Genomic DNA, 19695 nt, shown 5'->3' with positions numbered 1-19695 from the left:
CCACTCCCACCCCCACCGCGGGGAAAGGCGAAACTCGGGAGACGGAACAAAGGCGAAGCCCGGCCGAGGAGGCGGGCCGAGGTGCCGGGAGGGGAGGGCGCTGGGGCGGGGCACGGCTTGCGCCGCGAGTCCATTTTGCAGCCGTGCCCAGCCGGTAGCGCGTGCTCCCCGCGGGCGGAGGACAGACGACCGCAGGGCTCCAGGCGGGGCCCCCGAGGTCCGAGATAAGTACCCGCCGGGTCCCTCTCAGGGAAGGGGCTGATCCTCGGGGCTGCTGCGAGGATGGGGACTTGCCCTGGCAGGACAGCGACCTGCGTGGGTGGGGGGCTGGCGGAGAGCTCAGTGTGAGCTCCACTCCCAGATGCACGGCGGAAGCCAGCTGGGCACTGGAAGAGGCGTGAATTGCAGCGGCGTGCAGGGGGCGTCCGCCTGGCCGGTGCAGCTTGTCTGTGTTCCAGAAAACCTGCTCCGCTACCGATTATGCCCGGCTTCACGGCCAGAGCCTCGAAATTGCCTACGAAAGAAAAGGCGACCATGAATCCTAAATCGGAGCGCTCAGCCACTTTCTGGCACCGAATCTGGGGAGGTGCCTTGGCGTCGGGGGAGGGCGCCCTAACCGGGAAGCTCCTTAGTACTGCACAAAGATCTCCAGCCATGCTCCTGGCTTTTTCACCAGGTCCTACCTAGCACGCTGGCTTTATTTGTGGGGGACGACTGAAAAAATTGAGGATCAAGACTAAGGGTGCTGTGTAAATTAATGCATACTACTGTCTTCTTTGTTCTTTCTTTGCAGTAGTCTCGATTGTCGATCAAAACGTGAGAAAAAAACCCAAACCTGATTTTTTTGTCCTGGGAAATAGTGACCCTGACGAATACACCTGCTCGCAGGGGACAGAGGTAAACTACAATACTTCTCCCTACATTAAAAAACCAAAAAAGCACCCAGTTTTTTTAAGGCCGAGAACCATGCAAAATTCAACTAAGTGTAGAATAACCATGCAAAATTCAACTGTGTTCGGTCCTCATGGGTGGTCTCTGTCCTTTTCATATTTTTTCAAAATTTAGAAGAATAGATTCAGTATTTGGAAAATTTTTATGTAGCAGTTATTCTACAAATATTGCAGTACACAGATTTATAATGAGAAGGAAAAGAGATGCCTCGGTAGCATTTTTTTTTTTTTAAGATTTTTTTTTTTTTTTTTTTTTTTTTTATTTATTTGACAGAGATCAAAGTAGGCAGAGAGGCAGGCAAAGAGAAAGAGAGGAGAAAGCAAGCTCCCCGCAGAGCAGAGAGCCCGATGTGGGGTTCGATCCCAGGACCCTGGGATCATGACCTGAGCCGAAGGCAGCAGCCTCAACCCACTGAGCCACCCAGGCGCCCCTTAAGATTTTTTTTTAAAGATTTTATTTATTTATTTGACAGAGATCACAAGTAGGCTGAGAGACTGGCAGAGAGAGAGGAGGAAGCAGGCTCCCGCCTAGCAGAGAGGCCAATGCGGGGCTCGATCCTAGGACCCCGCGATCGTGACCTGAACCAAAAGCAGAGGCTTGAACTCACTGAGCCACCTAGGCGCCCCTAAGTTGTTTTTTTTCCCTTCTCCACTACCATGCTGCTAGGACTTGTACAAATACTGAGTTTTCTAACTCTAGAGACTTTTATACAATAGGTATTTTAAAAGCAGAATTTCATTTACATAGCCACCCCTGGTAGAACTTGATGGAGCAGTTGATTAACTGGTTGTATTTCTGTCTTACACAATGAGAAGAGACATTTCTTAAGGCTCTCTTTTTCTTAAAAACACCTCCTTCTTTGCACTAGCTGAGATACTAAGCCTCCCTGGTAAGTTCTTACATAACACCAGGTTATTCTTTCCATTCTGTACATTTATGTACCGGGTCTTAACTTGTAATTATGGTTACCTGGTCTTAACTTGTACCACAGCTATGTTCAGATATGCCCATTTCTGGGAAAGTGCTTTGTATGTGGTATCCTATATAATGGCTTTAACTTTTCATGAAATTGTAGTTCAAGAGTCCAGTTCTTTCAGGACCTTTCTTGGTTAATATACTCATGCTCTAAAATAACACTTTAGGGACGCCTGGGTGGCTCAGTTGGTTAAGCAGCTGCCTTCGGCTCAGGTCATGATCCCAGCGTCCTGGGATCGAGTCCCACATCGGGCTCCTTGCTTGGCAGGGAGCCTGCTTCTCCCTCTGCCTCTGCCTGCCACTCTGTCTGCCTGTGCTTGCTCTCGCTTCTCTCTCTATGACAAATAAATTAAAAAAAAAAAAAAAAAAAAAAAAACACTTTAAATGTGAACTTGCATTTTGTGTATTTGTTCACAACTGTAATCCATCCATCTTATATTTATATAGTTTAGCAATTTACAAAACTGGCACTCATTACTTAATCTTCTATGATGAGGATGAGTTCGATAATGTAAAAATCCTCATTCTATGGAGGCTAAAACTCTTGCTTAAAGTTAGATATTCAGAGACAGGTTCAGTGCTCTATTTCCTCTACTAGAGAGCCTGTTTGTAAAAATCATAAAATTTTAGAAGGGATTTAGAGAGCCATGATTAAACTTCTCTATTTTATGAGAACACTGAATTTTTTTTTTTTTAAAGATTTTATTTATTTATTTGACAGACAGAGATCACAAGCAGGCAGAGAGGCAGAGAGAGAGAGAGGGGGAAGCAGGCTCCCCCCTGAGCAGAGAGCCCGATGCGGGGCTTGATCCCAGGACCCTGGGATCATGACCTAAGCCGAAGGCAGAGGCTTTAACCCACTGAGCCACCCAGGCGCCCCAAGAGAACACTGAATTTTTGATCCACTTTCTGGATCGTGCTAAAAGCCTAAGAATTGGGAAACTCAGGTCCTATGCCTAGCTTGCTGTGTATAATTGGGAAAGCTCCATTTTTGGAGCAGGGGGGTTCAGTTTTTTCAGTTATAAAGTTAGGTCTTTTCTAGGTAGTCTCTAAGATACTTTTAGACCCAGTACTTTTTTTTTTTTTAATATTTTATTTTTTTATTTGATAGACAGAGATCACAAGTAGGCAGAGAGGCAGGCAGACAGAGGAAGGGAAGCAGGCTCCCAGCTGAGCACAGAGCCCGATGTGGGGCTCCATCCCAGGACCCTGGGACCATGACCTGAGCCAAAGGCAAAACTTTAACCCACTGGGCCACCCAGGCACCCCTAGACCCAGTACTTCTCTTTTATTCCTACTCCATAACTTTTATTACCATATATTCCCTATACATATTAGTAATCCTAAATACATATTAACTGCCTTAAACTGTTTTATATTTTAATTTTTTTTTTTTTAATTCATTTGATAGAGATCACAGGTAGGTAGAGAGGCAGGCAGAGAGAGAGGAAGGAAAGCAGGCTCCTTGCTGAGCAGAGCCCGATGTGGGGCTCGATCCCAGGATCCTGGGATCATGACCTGAGCCAAAAGCAGAGGCTTTAACCCACTGAGCCACCCAGGCACCCCAGACTGTTTTATATTTTAAATTTGGGTAGGTATGGTAAAAATGTATGCCTTATTCTTTTTTCTTTTTTTTTTTTTTAACTAAACTATAAAAGTAGGTTCTGTTGTAAGATCAGGAACTGCATGGAGAAGTAGGGCACTCCTACATCATTAGTTAGAGTTCATAAACTGGTATACGTGTTCTTGAGAGAAACCTGGTAATCTTTTCAAGGTCCTAAAATTCTTCTCATTGACATGCCTAACAGTACACTTAAAGGAACCATCTAAGGAAATAATCAGAGCTGTAGACCTTTTCTGCAAGATGTTCATTTAAATGTTATAACCCAAAAAGACTTATAGCCAGTAAGAGCATATCCGTAAGATGGACTATCACATTTTAGAAGAATATGTAACAATAGGTAAAATATATGTAACAAAGTGAAAAATGGTGGATACAAAATAGTGTGAAGCTACCAGTTTTGTTAAAATAGGTATGTACACAAACACAACACACACAAGATTGGAAAAAATAAATAATAATGGTTATTCCTTGCTGATGTGATTATAGGTGATTTCTCCCCTGTATTTTCTGAATTTTCTATACTCACAAATTACTTTTCTAGTTTAAGAAAAACATAAAAGTTGGTTGCTTGGATAACCTCTCTAACTTCAGTATGGTGTCAACTTTCTGTGTCCTTTTTATAAGGCATTTATCATACCTTTTACAGGAATAATATCTTTATAAATGTGCTATACTTCTGAATTTAGGGCAGGAATTGAGTTTTGGCTTATATTTTATCTTTTTAAATATCATTAGGTCATTGGATTATTCATTCTTGTTACTCAACAAAAACACTGCCATCTTCATTACCTTGGCCTTGAACTCTGGATACTAGAATGGTACTGAAGAATAGAGTGCTATCCCCACTTCTCATAATAGTTAACCAAATACAGGCATCCTCTGACATACAGAATCCATTAAGCCTTCTATAAAGCAATTTCCTATAAACTTTTAAAAAATAAATTCATTTCCATTATAGATGAACACATACTACTAAGGAAGAGTTGAACTGCAAATTTTTTGTTAACAGTTTAAATTATTGTTTTTCCTGTGTCATTAGTGCCACAAGTATATTCTACTGCAATAGCCAGGTTCCTCATTGTAACTCCATTAGGAGCTTTTTTATTCACCCTGCATATTTGTGGTATTGAATATGAGCGAGGAGTGCCAACATAGTATATATAATATAGCCAACCTAAAAATTGCTCAAGTTTAGCACAATTGGCTTTCTCCTTGATATATTCTGTAGCCCGTAGCCCACATTTACTTTAGAATGAGATGTATACATAATTCTACACTGAGCAAAAGGACCTTTGTTTAAACTAATTACATTTCCAACAGGCATCTCAGAAGTAAGTTCTTATTAGTTGGTAAGTAGTGCTTATATATATCTACAAAATGCCTCTTTTCCCCTCTACGGTATTATATATAAGTAACCTCAGTTATCTAGATGAATCCAGCTAGCTACCTACCAAATGATAGACTTTGATAGTACTTCTGAAAGCTGGCATTAACCTGAAATACAGATTTAGATGATGGAGACTTTTTATTAGATACCAACCAATAATGATTGCCAAATTTATAGTCGTAAAATAAGAAGTTGTTTTAGGGGTAAAAATTTTCTATCTTAATTAAACTCGCTTGTATTTATTTAGGGGAAAAGAGACCAGACATTTCTGGTTTGACCTTTCCAGAAGTCATTAGTTCCAGCTTAACTGGGACTCTTTCACAGGTAAAGGTAAAGATCTGAATCTGTTTGGTACCAGAGCAGGAAAATAACTTAGTCTATATATATGTTTTCCTCAAATTCAGACTTACTCAAATGGATTTCACCTGGTGATTTAATCAAATGGATTTCCAATGCCCTAAAATGGGTGGGAGAGAATAGCCTTCAACACCGTGTGGAAATCACACAGACTTCTGTGGGGATTTTTTGTTGCTAAATTTAAAAAAATTTTAAATAACCTCTCCATCCAACATGGGGCTCAAATTTATGATCCTGAGATCAAGGATGCATGCTCTACTGACCAAGCCAGCCAGACATCCTCCCCCAGATTTCTTGACATTTGTGCAGAGGTGGGATAGGGATATCTGATGGAGCTATTGTCCTAAAATCCTATTGACATAATGCTGTGGAATAATAGCTGGGATAATTATCAAGAGACATAAGGGAAAAAAAGGGGGGAAGAAAGATAAGTAAGGTAAAGGGGGCAGGTAGGGGATAAGGAAAGAATAGGAGGAAATCAAAAGACTATACACCTTGACATGGGCAGTATGATGAGTTAAGAGAATAAATAAACAAAGGAAAGTCAAGGCAAAATCGTGGTTCAGAAAAGAGAATGAAGGAAAGGAAAAAAAAACACATTTTTTTTTTTTAAACACATTTTTTTGAGTGGTCTGGATTAAGTAGTAAGGATAATGACCTGGTTTTTATGTTTCCGAGAATGTTACCATAGTCTAAAACGTTTTACTACTAGAAATACCCTAGAAACTACTAATTCTGGGATAATGCCAAAAAACGGAAGTTTCTTACTGTCTTACATTGACATATAAGTAACTTTTATGTTGTGTTTGCAGGAGCTGCATAAGAATTAGACAGGCTATTTTAGACACTCTATCTTCCATAATCCTTTTTTGAGATTCTTCAACTCACTTTATCCTGTTTTGATCATGTAAGTTATGGAACAGTCTCTAAAAGCCAAAATAAAGTGTAATAACAAATCGATACAGAACACTTACATATTTTGTAAATAATTTTCATACATTATTGACTTTCAAAACAATTGTATAATGAGGAGAGAAACTGCAGTATGTCTGTGGTTTGTCAAAGGCCACTGTCTAAGATCAGATGAGTATGTCAGCCTCACAGACCTAGATCGAGATTCTTTTAATACATTTTTTTTTTTATAAAAGAAAACAATACTGTAGCAGATCAAGCTCTTTAAAGCTTATCATACTTAGCTAATGCTTCTGAAGTTTTGCTTTTTAAGTTCAGTATGGTTTTCTTATAATTGGTCTCCCTTTTTAGTTTTTTCCTAAAGAAGAAAAGAATTTTTAGTGAAAATTTTCAAATATACAGAAAATTTTTAAAATACTACAATAAATATCCTTACATCCTCTATCTAGATTCGGTAACTTGACCCTAAGTTTCAAGAAAGCATTACTAGTGGATCTCATACTAGCAGAATACAGTAAACTACTTGAAAAGAAATTAATATGCTGAGAGGAAATGCTTTAAAAAAAGCAATCCTTTTATTCCAAGCATTGCTTCAGGAAAGATGGATGGCTCCCAGTTTAGTAGAGGTTTGCATAATTTAGTTTTGTCTATGAGGGATGTTTCAATATTTGCTATGTAGTTTCTTTTTTTTTTCTTCTTGATTTTTACTTGTTTAACACACAGAGATCACAAGTAGGCAGAGAGGTAGGCAGAGAGCTGTATGTAGGGCTCTATTCCCAGGACCCTGGGATCATGACTTGAGCCAAAGGCAGAGGCTTAACCCTCTGAGCCTCCCAGGCGCCCCTGTTATGTTATGTTTCTTATTAGGTATCTACTTTGGAATTCCTGAATCCAGAGAGGCCTCAAAGCAGGATGGAAATTTGATTTAAATCCTTAAGATACAAAGTATTATTAACTTTTCTTTTTGTTCTCTAATGGGATTTGGAAGGAAATAATGGGTAATATCTTGAACAACTTTATATTCTTACTATTAAATTCAGTGGCTTAATAGGGAAGTTTGACTAGTTTTTTTTATTAAAATTAACTTTGAGTGAACAAATGAGCACCTTTTGCATTATAGTCTTTGAGTTGATCATTTAAAAGCAAGGGACTTCTAGGAGAGAGAATTCTAATACACATATATAGGTTTTGCTTTTTATTTTAAGACTACTTCCCTTTTTAAGTATTAACTTTTCCATTTTTAATATTCTGGTTATCATGTTTCAATTTTCATTTGTAGAGACTTGTTGCTATATACCCACTCAAGGTAGAAGAGTTTTCATAGTCTTCCTTGAGTGCAGATATCATGAATATTTGCCTAAAAATAAATCTGTGGTGGTGTTATACAATCATGCATTTGTCAAAACTCACAGAATTGTATACCAAAGAGTGAATTTTATTGTATGTAAATTAAAAGTATATTTAAAAATACACATACGGCAGGAAAATGAGGTTGAAAATGAGAGGTGGTAGATAATTATATATTTGCTACTTGATTGGTATAAAACTTGGGAAATTTCTAATTAGTGGGTAAAATGGATTTCTGTGCTTCAAAATTTAGTCTTTCTTGGTTTTCAGAAATACATTCAAAGGAAAAAAAGAATCTTGGAAATGTGTTTGCTGTTGTACACTGAACTTGACAGTGCTTAAGTTGAAATTTTATTACTGGAGAGGAATAATTTTGTTTACATAGTTTCTTGACTTCTATACTGGTAACGAAAATTAGCTATAGAAAAGAGGGGATATGTACCTTAGTACCTACAAAGGAGTATGTTTTATTGACTTCTTCAGATTTTTATGTTAGCCATACTTTAAAAATTTTTTTTATTTTTGTTAACATATAATGTATTATTTGCCCCAGGGGTACAGGTCTGTGAATCGTCAGGCTTACATATTTCACAGCACTCACCATAGCACATATCCTCCCCAATGTCCATAACTCAACCACCGTCTCCATACCCCCGTTAGCCACACTTTTTAAGAAAAGAATCTCTAAGTTCCTTTATTGCAAAGCATACTCTTCACTTAGTGAGCCTAAAAACCTTATTAGTGACATATTTTCCTTGAAAACTTTTGAGGCAACAAACTTTCTATGGTTTTTTGGATTCGGCTGTTTCAGTTTTCTCTAAAAGTTGGCTGTGGGAGTGGTCACATTAATTTCACAGAGAAAGTTTTGAGTATAAAGAAAAGAAAATGTTTAGCTTTAAAGTCAACAGAAATAAGAATCTTTAAATTATAAACCAAAATTTGTAAGCTGCATCTGGATCCACCAGAATTTTGATGTAATTTTTATTTTTCAAAAAAGATTTGAGGGGTGCCTGGGTGGTTTAGTCGTTAAGTGCCTGCCTTCGGCTAGGGTCATGATCCCAGCATCCTGGGATCGAGCCCCACATCGGGCTCCCTGCTCCGAGGGAAGCATGCCTCTCCCTCTCCTGCTTCCCCTGCTTGTATTCCCTCTCTCACTGTCTGTCTCTGTCAAAAATAAAATAAAATAAAAAGATTTGAGAGTGAAAGAATGCTAGAGGAGGGGCAGAGGAGCAGAGGAAGAGGGAGACAAAAAGACTTCCTACTGAGCAAGGATCCTCATGGGGGTCTTGATCTCAGGACTCTTGAGATCATGATCTGAGCAGAAATCAAGGGTCAGTTGCTTAAGCAACTGAACCACCCAGGTGGCCCTTGATGCAGATTTTTAGAAAGGGGCTTTCTAAGAGATTTTTTTGCTCTTTTCCTCTGATTAATTTTCAGAGCTATAAGGTGATTATGGCTTTGGGATGACTGTTTACTAATACATTTTTCTGTGTATGACATTTTCCTGTTTATTTTTTCATACTTGATTGCCTTGAAATTCTTTCTGGCCCCTATTGCAGTATCTTTTTTAGTTTTCCTCAAAGTTTCTGTTTGCCTTGGGTGCCCATTTTTTCCCCACTGCATCCCAACCACTTGGTATTCTTTATTTTTCCTCTTATTTATTTAATATGATTGTATAAAATTCTATGGGAATATTAACCTTGCAAGAATGAGTAAATGAGTTTACTTTAGCCCTCTGTTACTTTCCTGTTTCTACTTCCTTCTCCAAACTCTATAGTTTTAGCATGGAATTCTTAGGTGAAAGAAGATAACAGTGGAGATGATAAAAATATAAAACAACTAAGGTAGCAGGATCAGCAAATGTTTTCTTTCTCTGTTCTAGAGTCAGAATTTTAAAATTTTTGTTTATTTGACAGAGAGCGAGCAAGCACAAGCACGGGCAGCAGCAGAGGGAGAAGGAGAGGCAGACTCTACTGAGCCGGGAGCCTGATGTGGGGCTTGATACAGGGTTCAATTCCAAGACCCTAGGATCATGACCTGAGCTGAAGGAAGACACTTAACTAACAGACCCGCCCAGGCATCCCCAGAGGCAGAATGTTTTATAACTGCTTGATAACTTCTCTTAGAACACTAACTCCATCCAGTCTGTATAGCCATTCTCCTCCCAATGCTTTTAAAAGGTCTTATGATTTCTTATGTCACAAAAGATTGTTCTGAAAAATAAGCTCATCACATATTTTTGCCTTTTGACATTAAATTTGACAGAATATTCTTTGTTTTAATTCTGCATATAATTTTATTACAATTTATTATACATCTGTCTCTCAAAACTTAATGTAAAGCCCTAAATTAATTATCCTTGCAAACTCAGCTAATTTTTTTTTTTTTTTAAGATTATTTATTTATTTATTTATTTATTTGACAGAGATCACAAGTAGGCAGAGAGGCAGGCAGAGAGAGAGAGGAAGGGAAGCAGGCTCCCCGCTGAGCAGAGAGCCCGATGCAGGGCTCGATCCCAGGACCCTGAGATCATGATCTGAGCTGAAGGCAGAGGCTTTAACCCACTGAGCCACCCAGGTGCCCAAACTCAACTAATCTTTTAAATACAATTTATCTTCTAGATTATAGCTCTGATTGTGACTTAAAATTACTGCTAAAATTTATTTACTTATTTTTCATTATAAGATGATCTGTAGATTATTAGACCCTCTTTTATTTATTAGTTTGGTGGTAATGTGACATAATTTTGTCCCTTAGTAAGCTGAATGAGGATATAGCACTATATTTGGATTTAAAACTTTAAAGATAGAAGTTTTAATATGTACATTTAAAAACAATAAATGAGCTGAAAAGTGGTATCTAGATCAGGAATCTCAAATATTTTTTTGTCTCTGGATGACTATACTCTTTAAAAACTGAGAATCTATATATATATATATAGATAGATATAGATAAACCTATTACATGTAACATAATTTGTGAAAAATAACATTTTCAAAAGTTGTGAGAAGAGTGGCATTGCTTTACATATTTATGGATCTCTTTAATGAATTGTTATTAATAGATTATAACGAGTCTTTTATCTGTCCCTGCATTACACCTGTTAAAATAAGTTATTTTGGTTGAAATATACAAAGATCATATTTGGCCTTACACAGATAGTATAAGGCCAAATATTGGTGTTGGTAAAGGGAAGAATATTTTAATAGCCCTTTCTGATAATTGCGGATCTTCTTTGATACTATACCAAGACTCAAAAGTGGTAATTTCTTAAAAAGTTGCAATATGAATCTGAAATCATATTATTGAAGGTGTTGGTCTTTTGATCTTTTGCCTGATTTTTATGATTTGTAACATGCGTTGATGATCTGAACTAATTAGTTAATTGTGTAATGCAGATCTCCAAATGTTAACATTTTATTATACAGTAATGGCCCCCTAAAAGAGTAAAAGCCCACACTTGTTAAATTTACCACTTATTTCATTAGAAAATAATTAATGGGAAGTAAGCCCTTTCGTGGCAAAATGTTTTCCAAAATTCTAACTTTTATTCAAAAACTTAACTTTTATCATTGGCCAGAAATACCATGTTTCCCTTGAAGTGAAGGGCTTATTTTGTTCATTTCTGAGTAGATGTCTGCTTTACCTAAGTCTAAATAGCCTGTATGTCACTTATTTTTCAAATAAAATTGTGTTCCATAAAAAAAAGCAGCTGGTTCAGATTGTGACTCAATCATGAAAGTGCTTTTTCTCCAGACAATATCTGTTGGGTAGAGTAGAAATGCTTTGTTTACTTCCTTTTTTGTCACTGAAAATATTGAAAAGGTATGTAGACACTAATCAGGATTTAATAAAATGAGTAATTTTGGTGCTTCATAAAGATGATTCTTAAATAAAGCTGGCTACTCCCACCCATACCATGGGTGTGTGGTAATGAAGAGTACAGTTTGGTACTGCCTTTTGCCTTGTTTGATTTCCACTAAGCCTCCAGCAGTGTCTACTCACCATTACTTTTATAGTACAATTGTCAACACGGTGCCAAAAGCAAATATCATCTCAGTATTATTGTGAAAAAAGTATTGACCTTCACAAATGACTTGAACAGAGTCTTAGGAACACCAGATTTCTGCTCACATTTTGAGAATTGATGCACATTAGACAGTTGTGGTGGTATAAAAGAAAACGTCATTTAATTCTCTGAAGGATGAATTGCAACTCTCATGTTTTTACTTACAATTTGAGTAATTATAATCTTGCCTCTGAAATAGAAAAATTTGCCAAATTTTAATAAAAGCCTGCACGAGATGCATGCTTGAATTTATATTTCTGTGCTTCTTTCTTTTAAATAGCATACCATTTTATAATTGTGGGCCCAGATTAAAGAGCTCATTCTATTCAGACACTGAGTAGCTTTGTTTCTGACAGCTAGTAGTCAGCTTTCTGTTTTAAAACAATCAATTGGGTCCTGCTGGCTTAACTTGCAGTTGTCCTAGACCTAACCCTATCTCAGCCAAAGACTGTTGTTGGAAAGCCCACACAAAGGCCTTGTGTACAGGGAGTCCTGCTAATAAGGAGTGTGTTCTAGTCCCAGCAGATTAAATCTGCTTTGGTGTGCATTCCCTTCCCAAATTTCTCACTCATTTCCTTTGTTTGCCTGATTATTTCTGTGAGAGATCATTTTTTAATGCTTCTGAAGATAGTTTCTTCTGATTATTACATAGTCTGAGTGGAGGGGATTACTGGAGTAAAATATTTCTTTCTCTGTGGTAGGATGTGATGGAGCTGCTTGAAGAAGATCTCACATGCCCAATTTGTTGCAGTCTGTTTGATGATCCTCGAGTTTTGCCCTGCTCACACAACTTTTGCAAAAAATGCTTAGAAGGGATCTTAGAGGGGACTGTGCGGAATTCCCTGTGGAGATCCTCTCCATTCAAGTGCCCTACATGCCGTAAGGAAACTTCAGCTACTGGAGTTAATAGCCTTCAGGTTAATTACTCCCTGAAGGGTATTGTGGAGAAGTATAACAAGATCAAGATCTCTCCCAAAATGCCAGTGTGCAAAGGACACTTAGGGCAGCCTCTCAACATTTTCTGCCTGACTGATATGCAGCTTATTTGTGGGATCTGTGCTACTCGTGGTGACCACACCAAGCATGTCTTCTGTTCTATTGAAGATGCCTATGCTCAGGAAAGAGATGCCTTTGAGTCCCTCTTCCAGAGCTTTGAGACCTGGCGTCGAGGAGATGCTCTTTCTCGCTTGGATACCCTGGAAACTAGCAAAAGGAAATCTCTACAGTTACTGACTAAAGATTCAGATAAAGTAAAGGAGTTTTTTGAGAAGTTACAACATACATTAGACCAAAAAAAGAATGAAATCCTGTCTGACTTTGAGACCATGAAACTTGCAGTTATGCAAGCCTATGACCCAGAGATCAACAAACTCAACACCATCTTGCAGGAACAACGAATGGCCTTTAACATTGCTGAGGCTTTCAAAGATGTGTCAGAACCCATCATATTTCTGCAACAAATGCAGGAGTTCAGAGAGAAAATAAAAGTAATCAAGGAAACTCCTTTACCTCCTTCTAATTTGCCCACAAGCCCTTTAATGAAGAACTTTGATACCAGTCAGTGGGAAGACATAAAATTAGTAGATGTGGATAAACTTTCTTTGCCTCAAGACACTGGTACATTCATTAGCAAGATTCCCTGGAGCTTTTATCAGTTATTTGTGGTAGTCATTCTGCTTAGCCTTCTTATTTTCTTTGGTCCCACTATATTCCTAGAAGGGTCTTTATTTGATGAATTCACAAGTTGGAAAGACCATCTCTCAAACTTCAGTTCCTATCTGACTAAATCAGCTGATTTTGTAGAAGAATCAATGTTTTACTGGGAACAGGTGATGGATGGGTTTTTCATTTTCAGTGAAAGATTTAAGAATTTTACTTTGGTGGTGCTGAACAATGTGGCAGAATTTGTGTGCAAATATAAACTATTATAAAATCTGCTGCAAGTGTATAGTTCTCTGTCTTTTATTAGAAATTTGTTAAAGAGCTGAGTGGTAGTTAATATTTGGTCAAGATTTCAGTCAGGTATTTTCCTGCAAAAGTATTCGTTTCAAAAATAATGTCTTCTACATGTTGTTCATGTAGCATAAAGATAAATGTGAGATTTAATAGTAAGTCCCGAAACTTCTTCCCTTTTTAAATAGTGCTTTTGTAATACGCCTCTTACCCCCAGTATTGGTTGTGTTTATGCTATGGAAAAGAAGTGAAAGCACAACATGATCTAATATTGTGTAAATGAGGTAGTGTAACTGATTGTTCATTTAAGCATGTAATAAAGACTATTCTTGTAAAGTAACTTTTTTGGAGACGGGACATTCTTTTTAAAAAGGAAAGAAGATATGGGTGAATTGGACTTCAGATTTTTCTAGATTTGAATTTCTAAATTTTACTTTTTTGTTAAAATGTAAATTTAAGGTGAACAAAAAGTGGCCTTTTTCTTCTATTAAGTTTACATTTTTAGGAGGGTGGAGATTTCCGCTTGCCTTTTTCCTCCTTTGGTTTTGTGAATCACCAAAGGAATTCAAAGGAAATGTTAGGTGGCTGTGCAAGCAAAGGTGTAGGTAAAAAAAAAAAAAAAAAAAAAAGCTTAACACATGGCAAGAACAGGAAATGGGAAAGTCTTTTTACTGGCAGCTAAGTGTTATGCCATTCCAAAGTATCATGGCAACTGTACAACCAAACCAATCCATCGTTTAACATCTTTTCAAAGAGAAGTAAGATTAATTTGACAATAGATGGAACAATCTTTCAGCTATTATAAGGTACAAAGTAATCAGCTAAAAACATATTTGTTAACTAACTAGGATTTAAATAAAAATAAAAAGATAGCAATACATACATACATACACTACTGGGGGGGCATTAAAACCCTAATGTTCACATGAGATAAAGATGTACTACCTCCCAGTTTTTTTGTTTGTTTATTTGTAAATTTATTTGAGAGCGATAGAGCAAGAGCAAGGAGGAGAGGCAGAGGGAGAAGGAGACTGCTAAGTAGGAAGCCTGATGTAGGGCTCAATCCCACATGATTTGAGCTGAAGGCTGATGCTTAATGGACTGAGCCACCCAGGTGCCTCCTATCTCGCATAGATTAAAAATACTTCATGTACTCATCTTGCTTAGAATCCAGATGAAAACAAGAAGTGATCTTATCTTAGAACTGCTCTCTAGTCCCCTATTTCTGTCATGGAACAAGATATTCCTTAGAAAGCCAAGAGTGTCACCCTGTTCTTTAATTAGTTTGAGAGGAAGCAACTAAATTTAAAGTACAAAAGAATCCACCAGTGGGGGGCACCTGGGTGGCTCAGTGGGTTAAAGCCTCTGCCTTCCGTTCAGATCATGATCTCAGGGTCCTGGGATGGAGCCCCACATCGGGCTTTCTGCTCAGCGGGGAGCCTGCTTCCCCCTCTCTCTCTGCCTCTCTGCCTACTTGTGATTTCTCTCTGTCAAGTAAATAAACAAAATCTTAAAAAAAAAAAAAAGAATCCAGCAATGGGAGTAAGTCAAATTAAGCTGCTAGTTGAGGTAATGGCTGTCTCATCCGTAACTGATAATGATTTAGCCACTAAATTGCTAAAGGGTTTATAAATTACAATAATATTTCTCTGCAAATCTTCTGCCATGACAACTTATAGATAAGAGATCTGGGGAAAGGGGAATGCTTTTCTGCTCAGCATTTTTTTTTTGAAGGTTTTTAAAATCTTTAAATCTTTTTTAAAAGATTATTTGAGAGAGAGGGAGCAAGAGAGAAAGAGCATGAGCAGGGGAAGGGGCAGAGGGAGAAGGAGGAGGAGACTTCCCACTGAGCAGGAAGCCCAATGTGGAGTCAGAGGGAGAAGCAGGCTCCCTGCGGAGCAAGGAGCCTGATGTGGGACTCGATCCCAGGACGCTGGGATCATGACCCCAGCCGAAGGCAGCTGCTCAACCAACTGAGCCACACAGGCGTCCCACCCAGTACTTTTTTTAAAAATAGAGATTTACAATAGGTTTTCATGGATAATTTTTTTTTTTAAGATTTTATTTATTTGACAGATCACAAGTAGGCAGAAAGGCAGGCAAGGGAGAGGAGGAAGCAGGCTCCCTGCCTAGCAGAGAGCCTGATGCGGGGCTTGATCCCAGGACCCTGATTAGGACCTGAGCTGAAGGCGGAAGCTTCAACCCACTGAGCCACTCAGGTGCCCCCATGGATATTTTTTTTTTTTTAAATGGGATACAGGAAAGGGATCTAGTTGACATCTATCCTTAGAAATATTAGCCGTTTTTTTTAAACAATCCAGTTCCTCATCTGTTGCTTTTTCATTTTGTATACTGCAAGTTCCCAAGCAACTCAAATTTGCAAACACAGCTATGGATACAATATTTGCTTTAGTTATATGGGATTATAGTTCTCTTTTGTTATTTTCCCCACCCATTCATTTCTTAATCATATATAACTAGCTATGGCTAGAGGTTGATTTGCAAGTTCCTAAGTCGGTAACCTCTAGTTTGAAGCAAGAAAAGGATGAGTAGTCAGGAACTGGTCACTTTGAATGTGGGAGGGAAGATATTCACAACAAAGTTTTCTACCATAAAGCAGTTTCCTGCTTCTCGGTTGACACGAATGATAGATGGCAGAGACCAAGAATTTAAGATGATTGGTGGCCAGATTTTTGTGGACAGAGATGGTGTTCTATTTAGTTTCATCTTGGATTTTTTGAGAACTCACCAGCTCTTATTACCCACCGACTTTTCAGACCATCTTAGGCTTCAGAGAGAGGCTCTTTTCTATGGACTGGATCCTCTGGTTGATCTCTTAAACCAAGAACACCTGCTACAGCCAAGACCTGCCCTTGTGGAGGTGCATTTCCTAAGCCAAAACACTCAAGCATTTTTCAGAGTGTTTGGCTCTTGCAGCAAAACAATTGAGATGCTAACTGGGAGGATTACAATGTTTATAGAGCAACCTTCAGCACCGACCTGGAGTAGTAACTCCTTCCCTCCTCAGATGACCTTACTTCCACTGCCTCCACAAAGACCTTCTCACCATGACCTGGTTTTCCAATGTGGCTCTGACAGCGCTACTGATAACCAAACTGGAGTCAGGTATTTTGTACTTTGAAGTATCTCTCTTCTAATACCAGTTCCTGATGTTTCCCCTCAAAACTGCAAGTTTCTCAAGGTTGAAACTTTTCTTGGAAAAAATTATTACTCAAATGTTTTGGAGGTAATAAATAGAGTTGGGTAGAATGATCAGATAATTATTGGGCTATTTTTCAGAGGGAAAGAGGGTATTGTTACTATGTAGGACAATAGGAATAAACCAAGACTGTCCAGGGAAAATTGGAACCATGGTCATTCAAGTTTTAAGAGGAAATAATTTTATAGATTATGTTCCTTTGTTAGTGAATTTGGCTTAGGACTGAGACAACGCCTTTTTTTCCCCCAGAAGATTCTTTTAGTGGCTGGCTTATAGGAAAGTCTCAGTAGTTTCTCTTGATTTCCTTACACTCTACATATATTTGTTCTTTTAGTCCTTATCATTTGGCTACTGATTTTCCTCCGTCTCACTTTACTTTTAAACACCATTATGGCAGATATATCCCATAGCAAATTTGGTGTCCATTACATCTTTGGCACTCTGAGACAACTCAAAATATTGGGATAGGCTGTCAGTATGTAGCTCCTGAGTCAATTATTCACTTTCTCCCCCTGTTGTTCTTGGCTGAACACTAAGGCTGATTTCTACTCTGCTGTCAGGGATACTTTTTTTTCTTCTTAAAAATGTCTTAATGTTTTAGTAACTGTCCCACCATTGCTTTAGTAACTGAAAGCTGGCTTTAATTTTCAGGAGGAAAAAAAGTAGTCTGCATATGGTCTTTACTGATACTACTTAAAAAAAATTTTTTTTTTTTTTTTTTGTGGGGGAGAAAAGGTACACATAGTTTAGGATATTTTCTTGACTTTAGCAGTTATCATCAGGAACTATCAATGTTTGCCTCTCCCACAACACACTCCTTTGTTCTACTTACCAACTGAAGAACACTGGGCAATATGACAATTCTTCAGTTAGTACACTTAATAATTTCCTGCCCTCCCAAGAAAGGTTGAAATGTCACTTTGGGAAAAGGGAGCTAGTTAAATTAATAGGTTGATTGTGAAGAAAAATTAAGAGAACTTAATTTATCTCAGAGTGTTTTGTTGTTGTTGTTGTTTTTTAAAAGATTTTATTTGTTTATTTGACAGAGAGAGAGAGATCACAAGGCAGAGAAGTAGGCAGAAAGAGAGGGGGAAGCAGGCTCCCTGGTGAGAAGAGAGCCTGCCTCGGGGCTCAATCCCAGGACCCTGAGATCATGCCCTGAGCCGAAAGCAAAGGCTTAACCCACTGATCCACCCAGGTGCCCCTCGAAATCAAATAAACAAATGCTGAGAGGACTCAAAGACATAAAAATATGTGTAAACCTGGTGATTCACAAACCTGTACCCTGGGGGATAAAAATATATGTTTATAAAAAATAAAAAATTATTAAAAAAATAACCTTGATAATATTTAAAAGGGTAATACAGCTATATCAATGTGGACATGTTATGCTGACATTATTAAAACTAACATACAGCCAATCTGAAAAGTTCAGGTTGGTTTTTTTCTTGAACTGTGCATATTGGTTCTATAGAATTTCCTAGGAAATATAAAATTTTGTCATTTTTGACTCCTGAGGCCTTTTGACCCTGTGCTTTACTCTTTAACAATGGATAGTTACTGAGTAAAAATTGACAATAAAATAGACATTTTTATCTGCAAAATTGTACCTGAAAAAATGCATTTGATAGAAATAAGTTACAAAAGTAAAATTCTGTAATGTCAGTGTTTATAATGGGTAGAATTAGATCTAGGGGGAAACTAAATGTATTAAAATATTCATTAAAATGATTGAATCAATTCATTTAATTAAGATGATTAAAATAACATTAAGTAAATTGAAATGAAATTAGAAATAGTTAAATTATATTAAAAAATTAAGCTAATTTGTTTGGACAAATTGCTCCAGAAAGTAATTTCTCAATGAAAATTCATCAGTATTGGTTATATTCCTAAATGTGGATTTAAGTGATTTTGGAGATCACACGAAGGTCTCTATTTTCAGTACCCTGTAATTACTAATTTGGATTTATAAAGGAAGCCTCAAAAAAACTGATCAAAAATGGTATAATAGGGGCGCCTGGGTGGCTCAGTGGGTTAAGCCGCTGCCTTCGGCTCAGGTCATGATCTCAGGGTTCTGGGATTGAGTCCCACATCGGGCTCTTTGCTCAGCAGGAAGCCTGCTTCCTCCTCTCTCTCTCTCTCTCTGCCTGCCTTTCTGCCTACTTGTGATCTCTCTCTGTCAAATAAATAAATAAAAATCTTTAAAAAAAATGGTATAATAACTTTATTTGAGGTTTTAAATCAAATTGGTATGTTTAATTTTGCTAGTTACTAAGGGATGCTTTATAATCAAACATCTGTTGTGTGTCCTAGGTATGTTTCTATAAAACCAGATAACCGAAAATTGGCCAACGGAACTAATGTCCTCGGCTTACTAATCGACACTTTATTAATGGAAGGCTTCCACCTAGTCAGCACTAGAACATTATCTTCTGAAGACAAAAGTGAATGCTATAGCTTCGAAAGGATAAAAAGGCCTGAAGCTCTCACCATGAACAAAACACTGAAATCAGAGTTTACCATCACGTCAGAGCAATCTCAGAAAAAGAAATGAAGTTCTCTGTTCTTTTTTAGAGTAAAGAGAAATTGCCATTTTCTTGTTTGGAAATTCCATATTTATGGCATGTGTGTTAGTCATATACATACTCATCCTTACTTCTTGGTCTTATCTCCTAGTATGCCATCTCGGGCAACTATACCTCAACAGTGCTTATGCCACACTAACTGCTTGCTGCCCTCTAAATAACACTGTCCACTTGGTGCTTTGGCACATGTTCCTTCCACCTTCAATGCCCCTTTCCCTTTCTTTTCTTCATGAAAATAAGCTCTCAAGAGTGGGTTCTGGAATCAGACTGCTTGATTTCAAATCTCAACTTAATCAGTTACTTCCTATATTA

General features: G+C 37.9%; 2 protein-coding genes across 3 annotated transcripts in view; both read left to right on the top strand.

The window, feature by feature from the left end:
• TRIM13 (tripartite motif containing 13) overlaps positions 1-13915 on the top strand; it is a 40830-nt gene extending 26915 nt beyond the window's left edge. For both annotated transcript variants that reach the window (XM_004775232.3, XM_004775233.3), the window contains exons 3-4: positions 794-897; positions 12324-13915. In XM_004775232.3, coding sequence (XP_004775289.1) covers positions 12330-13553 — 1224 coding nt within the window. In that variant the 5' untranslated portion in view covers positions 794-897; positions 12324-12329 and the 3' untranslated portion in view covers positions 13554-13915. The remainder of the gene's footprint in view (positions 1-793; positions 898-12323) is intronic.
• Positions 13916-15823: 1908 nt separating this feature from the next.
• On the top strand, positions 15824-19406 carry KCNRG (potassium channel regulator). The gene is made up of 2 exons (XM_004775235.3): positions 15824-16701; positions 19112-19406. Exons 1-2 carry the CDS (start codon positions 16121-16123, stop codon positions 19350-19352), a joined length of 822 nt encoding a protein of 273 aa, XP_004775292.1. The 5' UTR covers positions 15824-16120; the 3' UTR covers positions 19353-19406.
• Positions 19407-19695: the final 289 nt, after the last annotated feature.

This window comes from Mustela putorius, unplaced genomic scaffold (genome assembly GCF_011764305.1).
Source record: "Mustela putorius furo isolate JIRA1106 unplaced genomic scaffold, ASM1176430v1.1 tig00000461_pilon_pilon_pilon, whole genome shotgun sequence".
Lineage (NCBI taxonomy): Eukaryota > Metazoa > Chordata > Mammalia > Carnivora > Mustelidae > Mustela > Mustela putorius.
The sequence above is the reverse complement of the archived record's forward strand: the minus strand, read 5'-3'. Positions and strand labels throughout refer to the sequence as shown.

Excerpts from the sequence above, each read along its gene's own strand:
- KCNRG (XM_004775235.3), top strand. The coding sequence starts at position 16,121 with ATGAGTAGTCAGGAACTGGTCACTTTGAATGTGGGAGGGAAGATATTC. Across the intron at positions 16,702-19,111 it reads GATAACCAAACTGGAGTCAG|GTATGTTTCTATAAAACCAG; the intron begins GTATTTTGTACT and ends TGTGTGTCCTAG.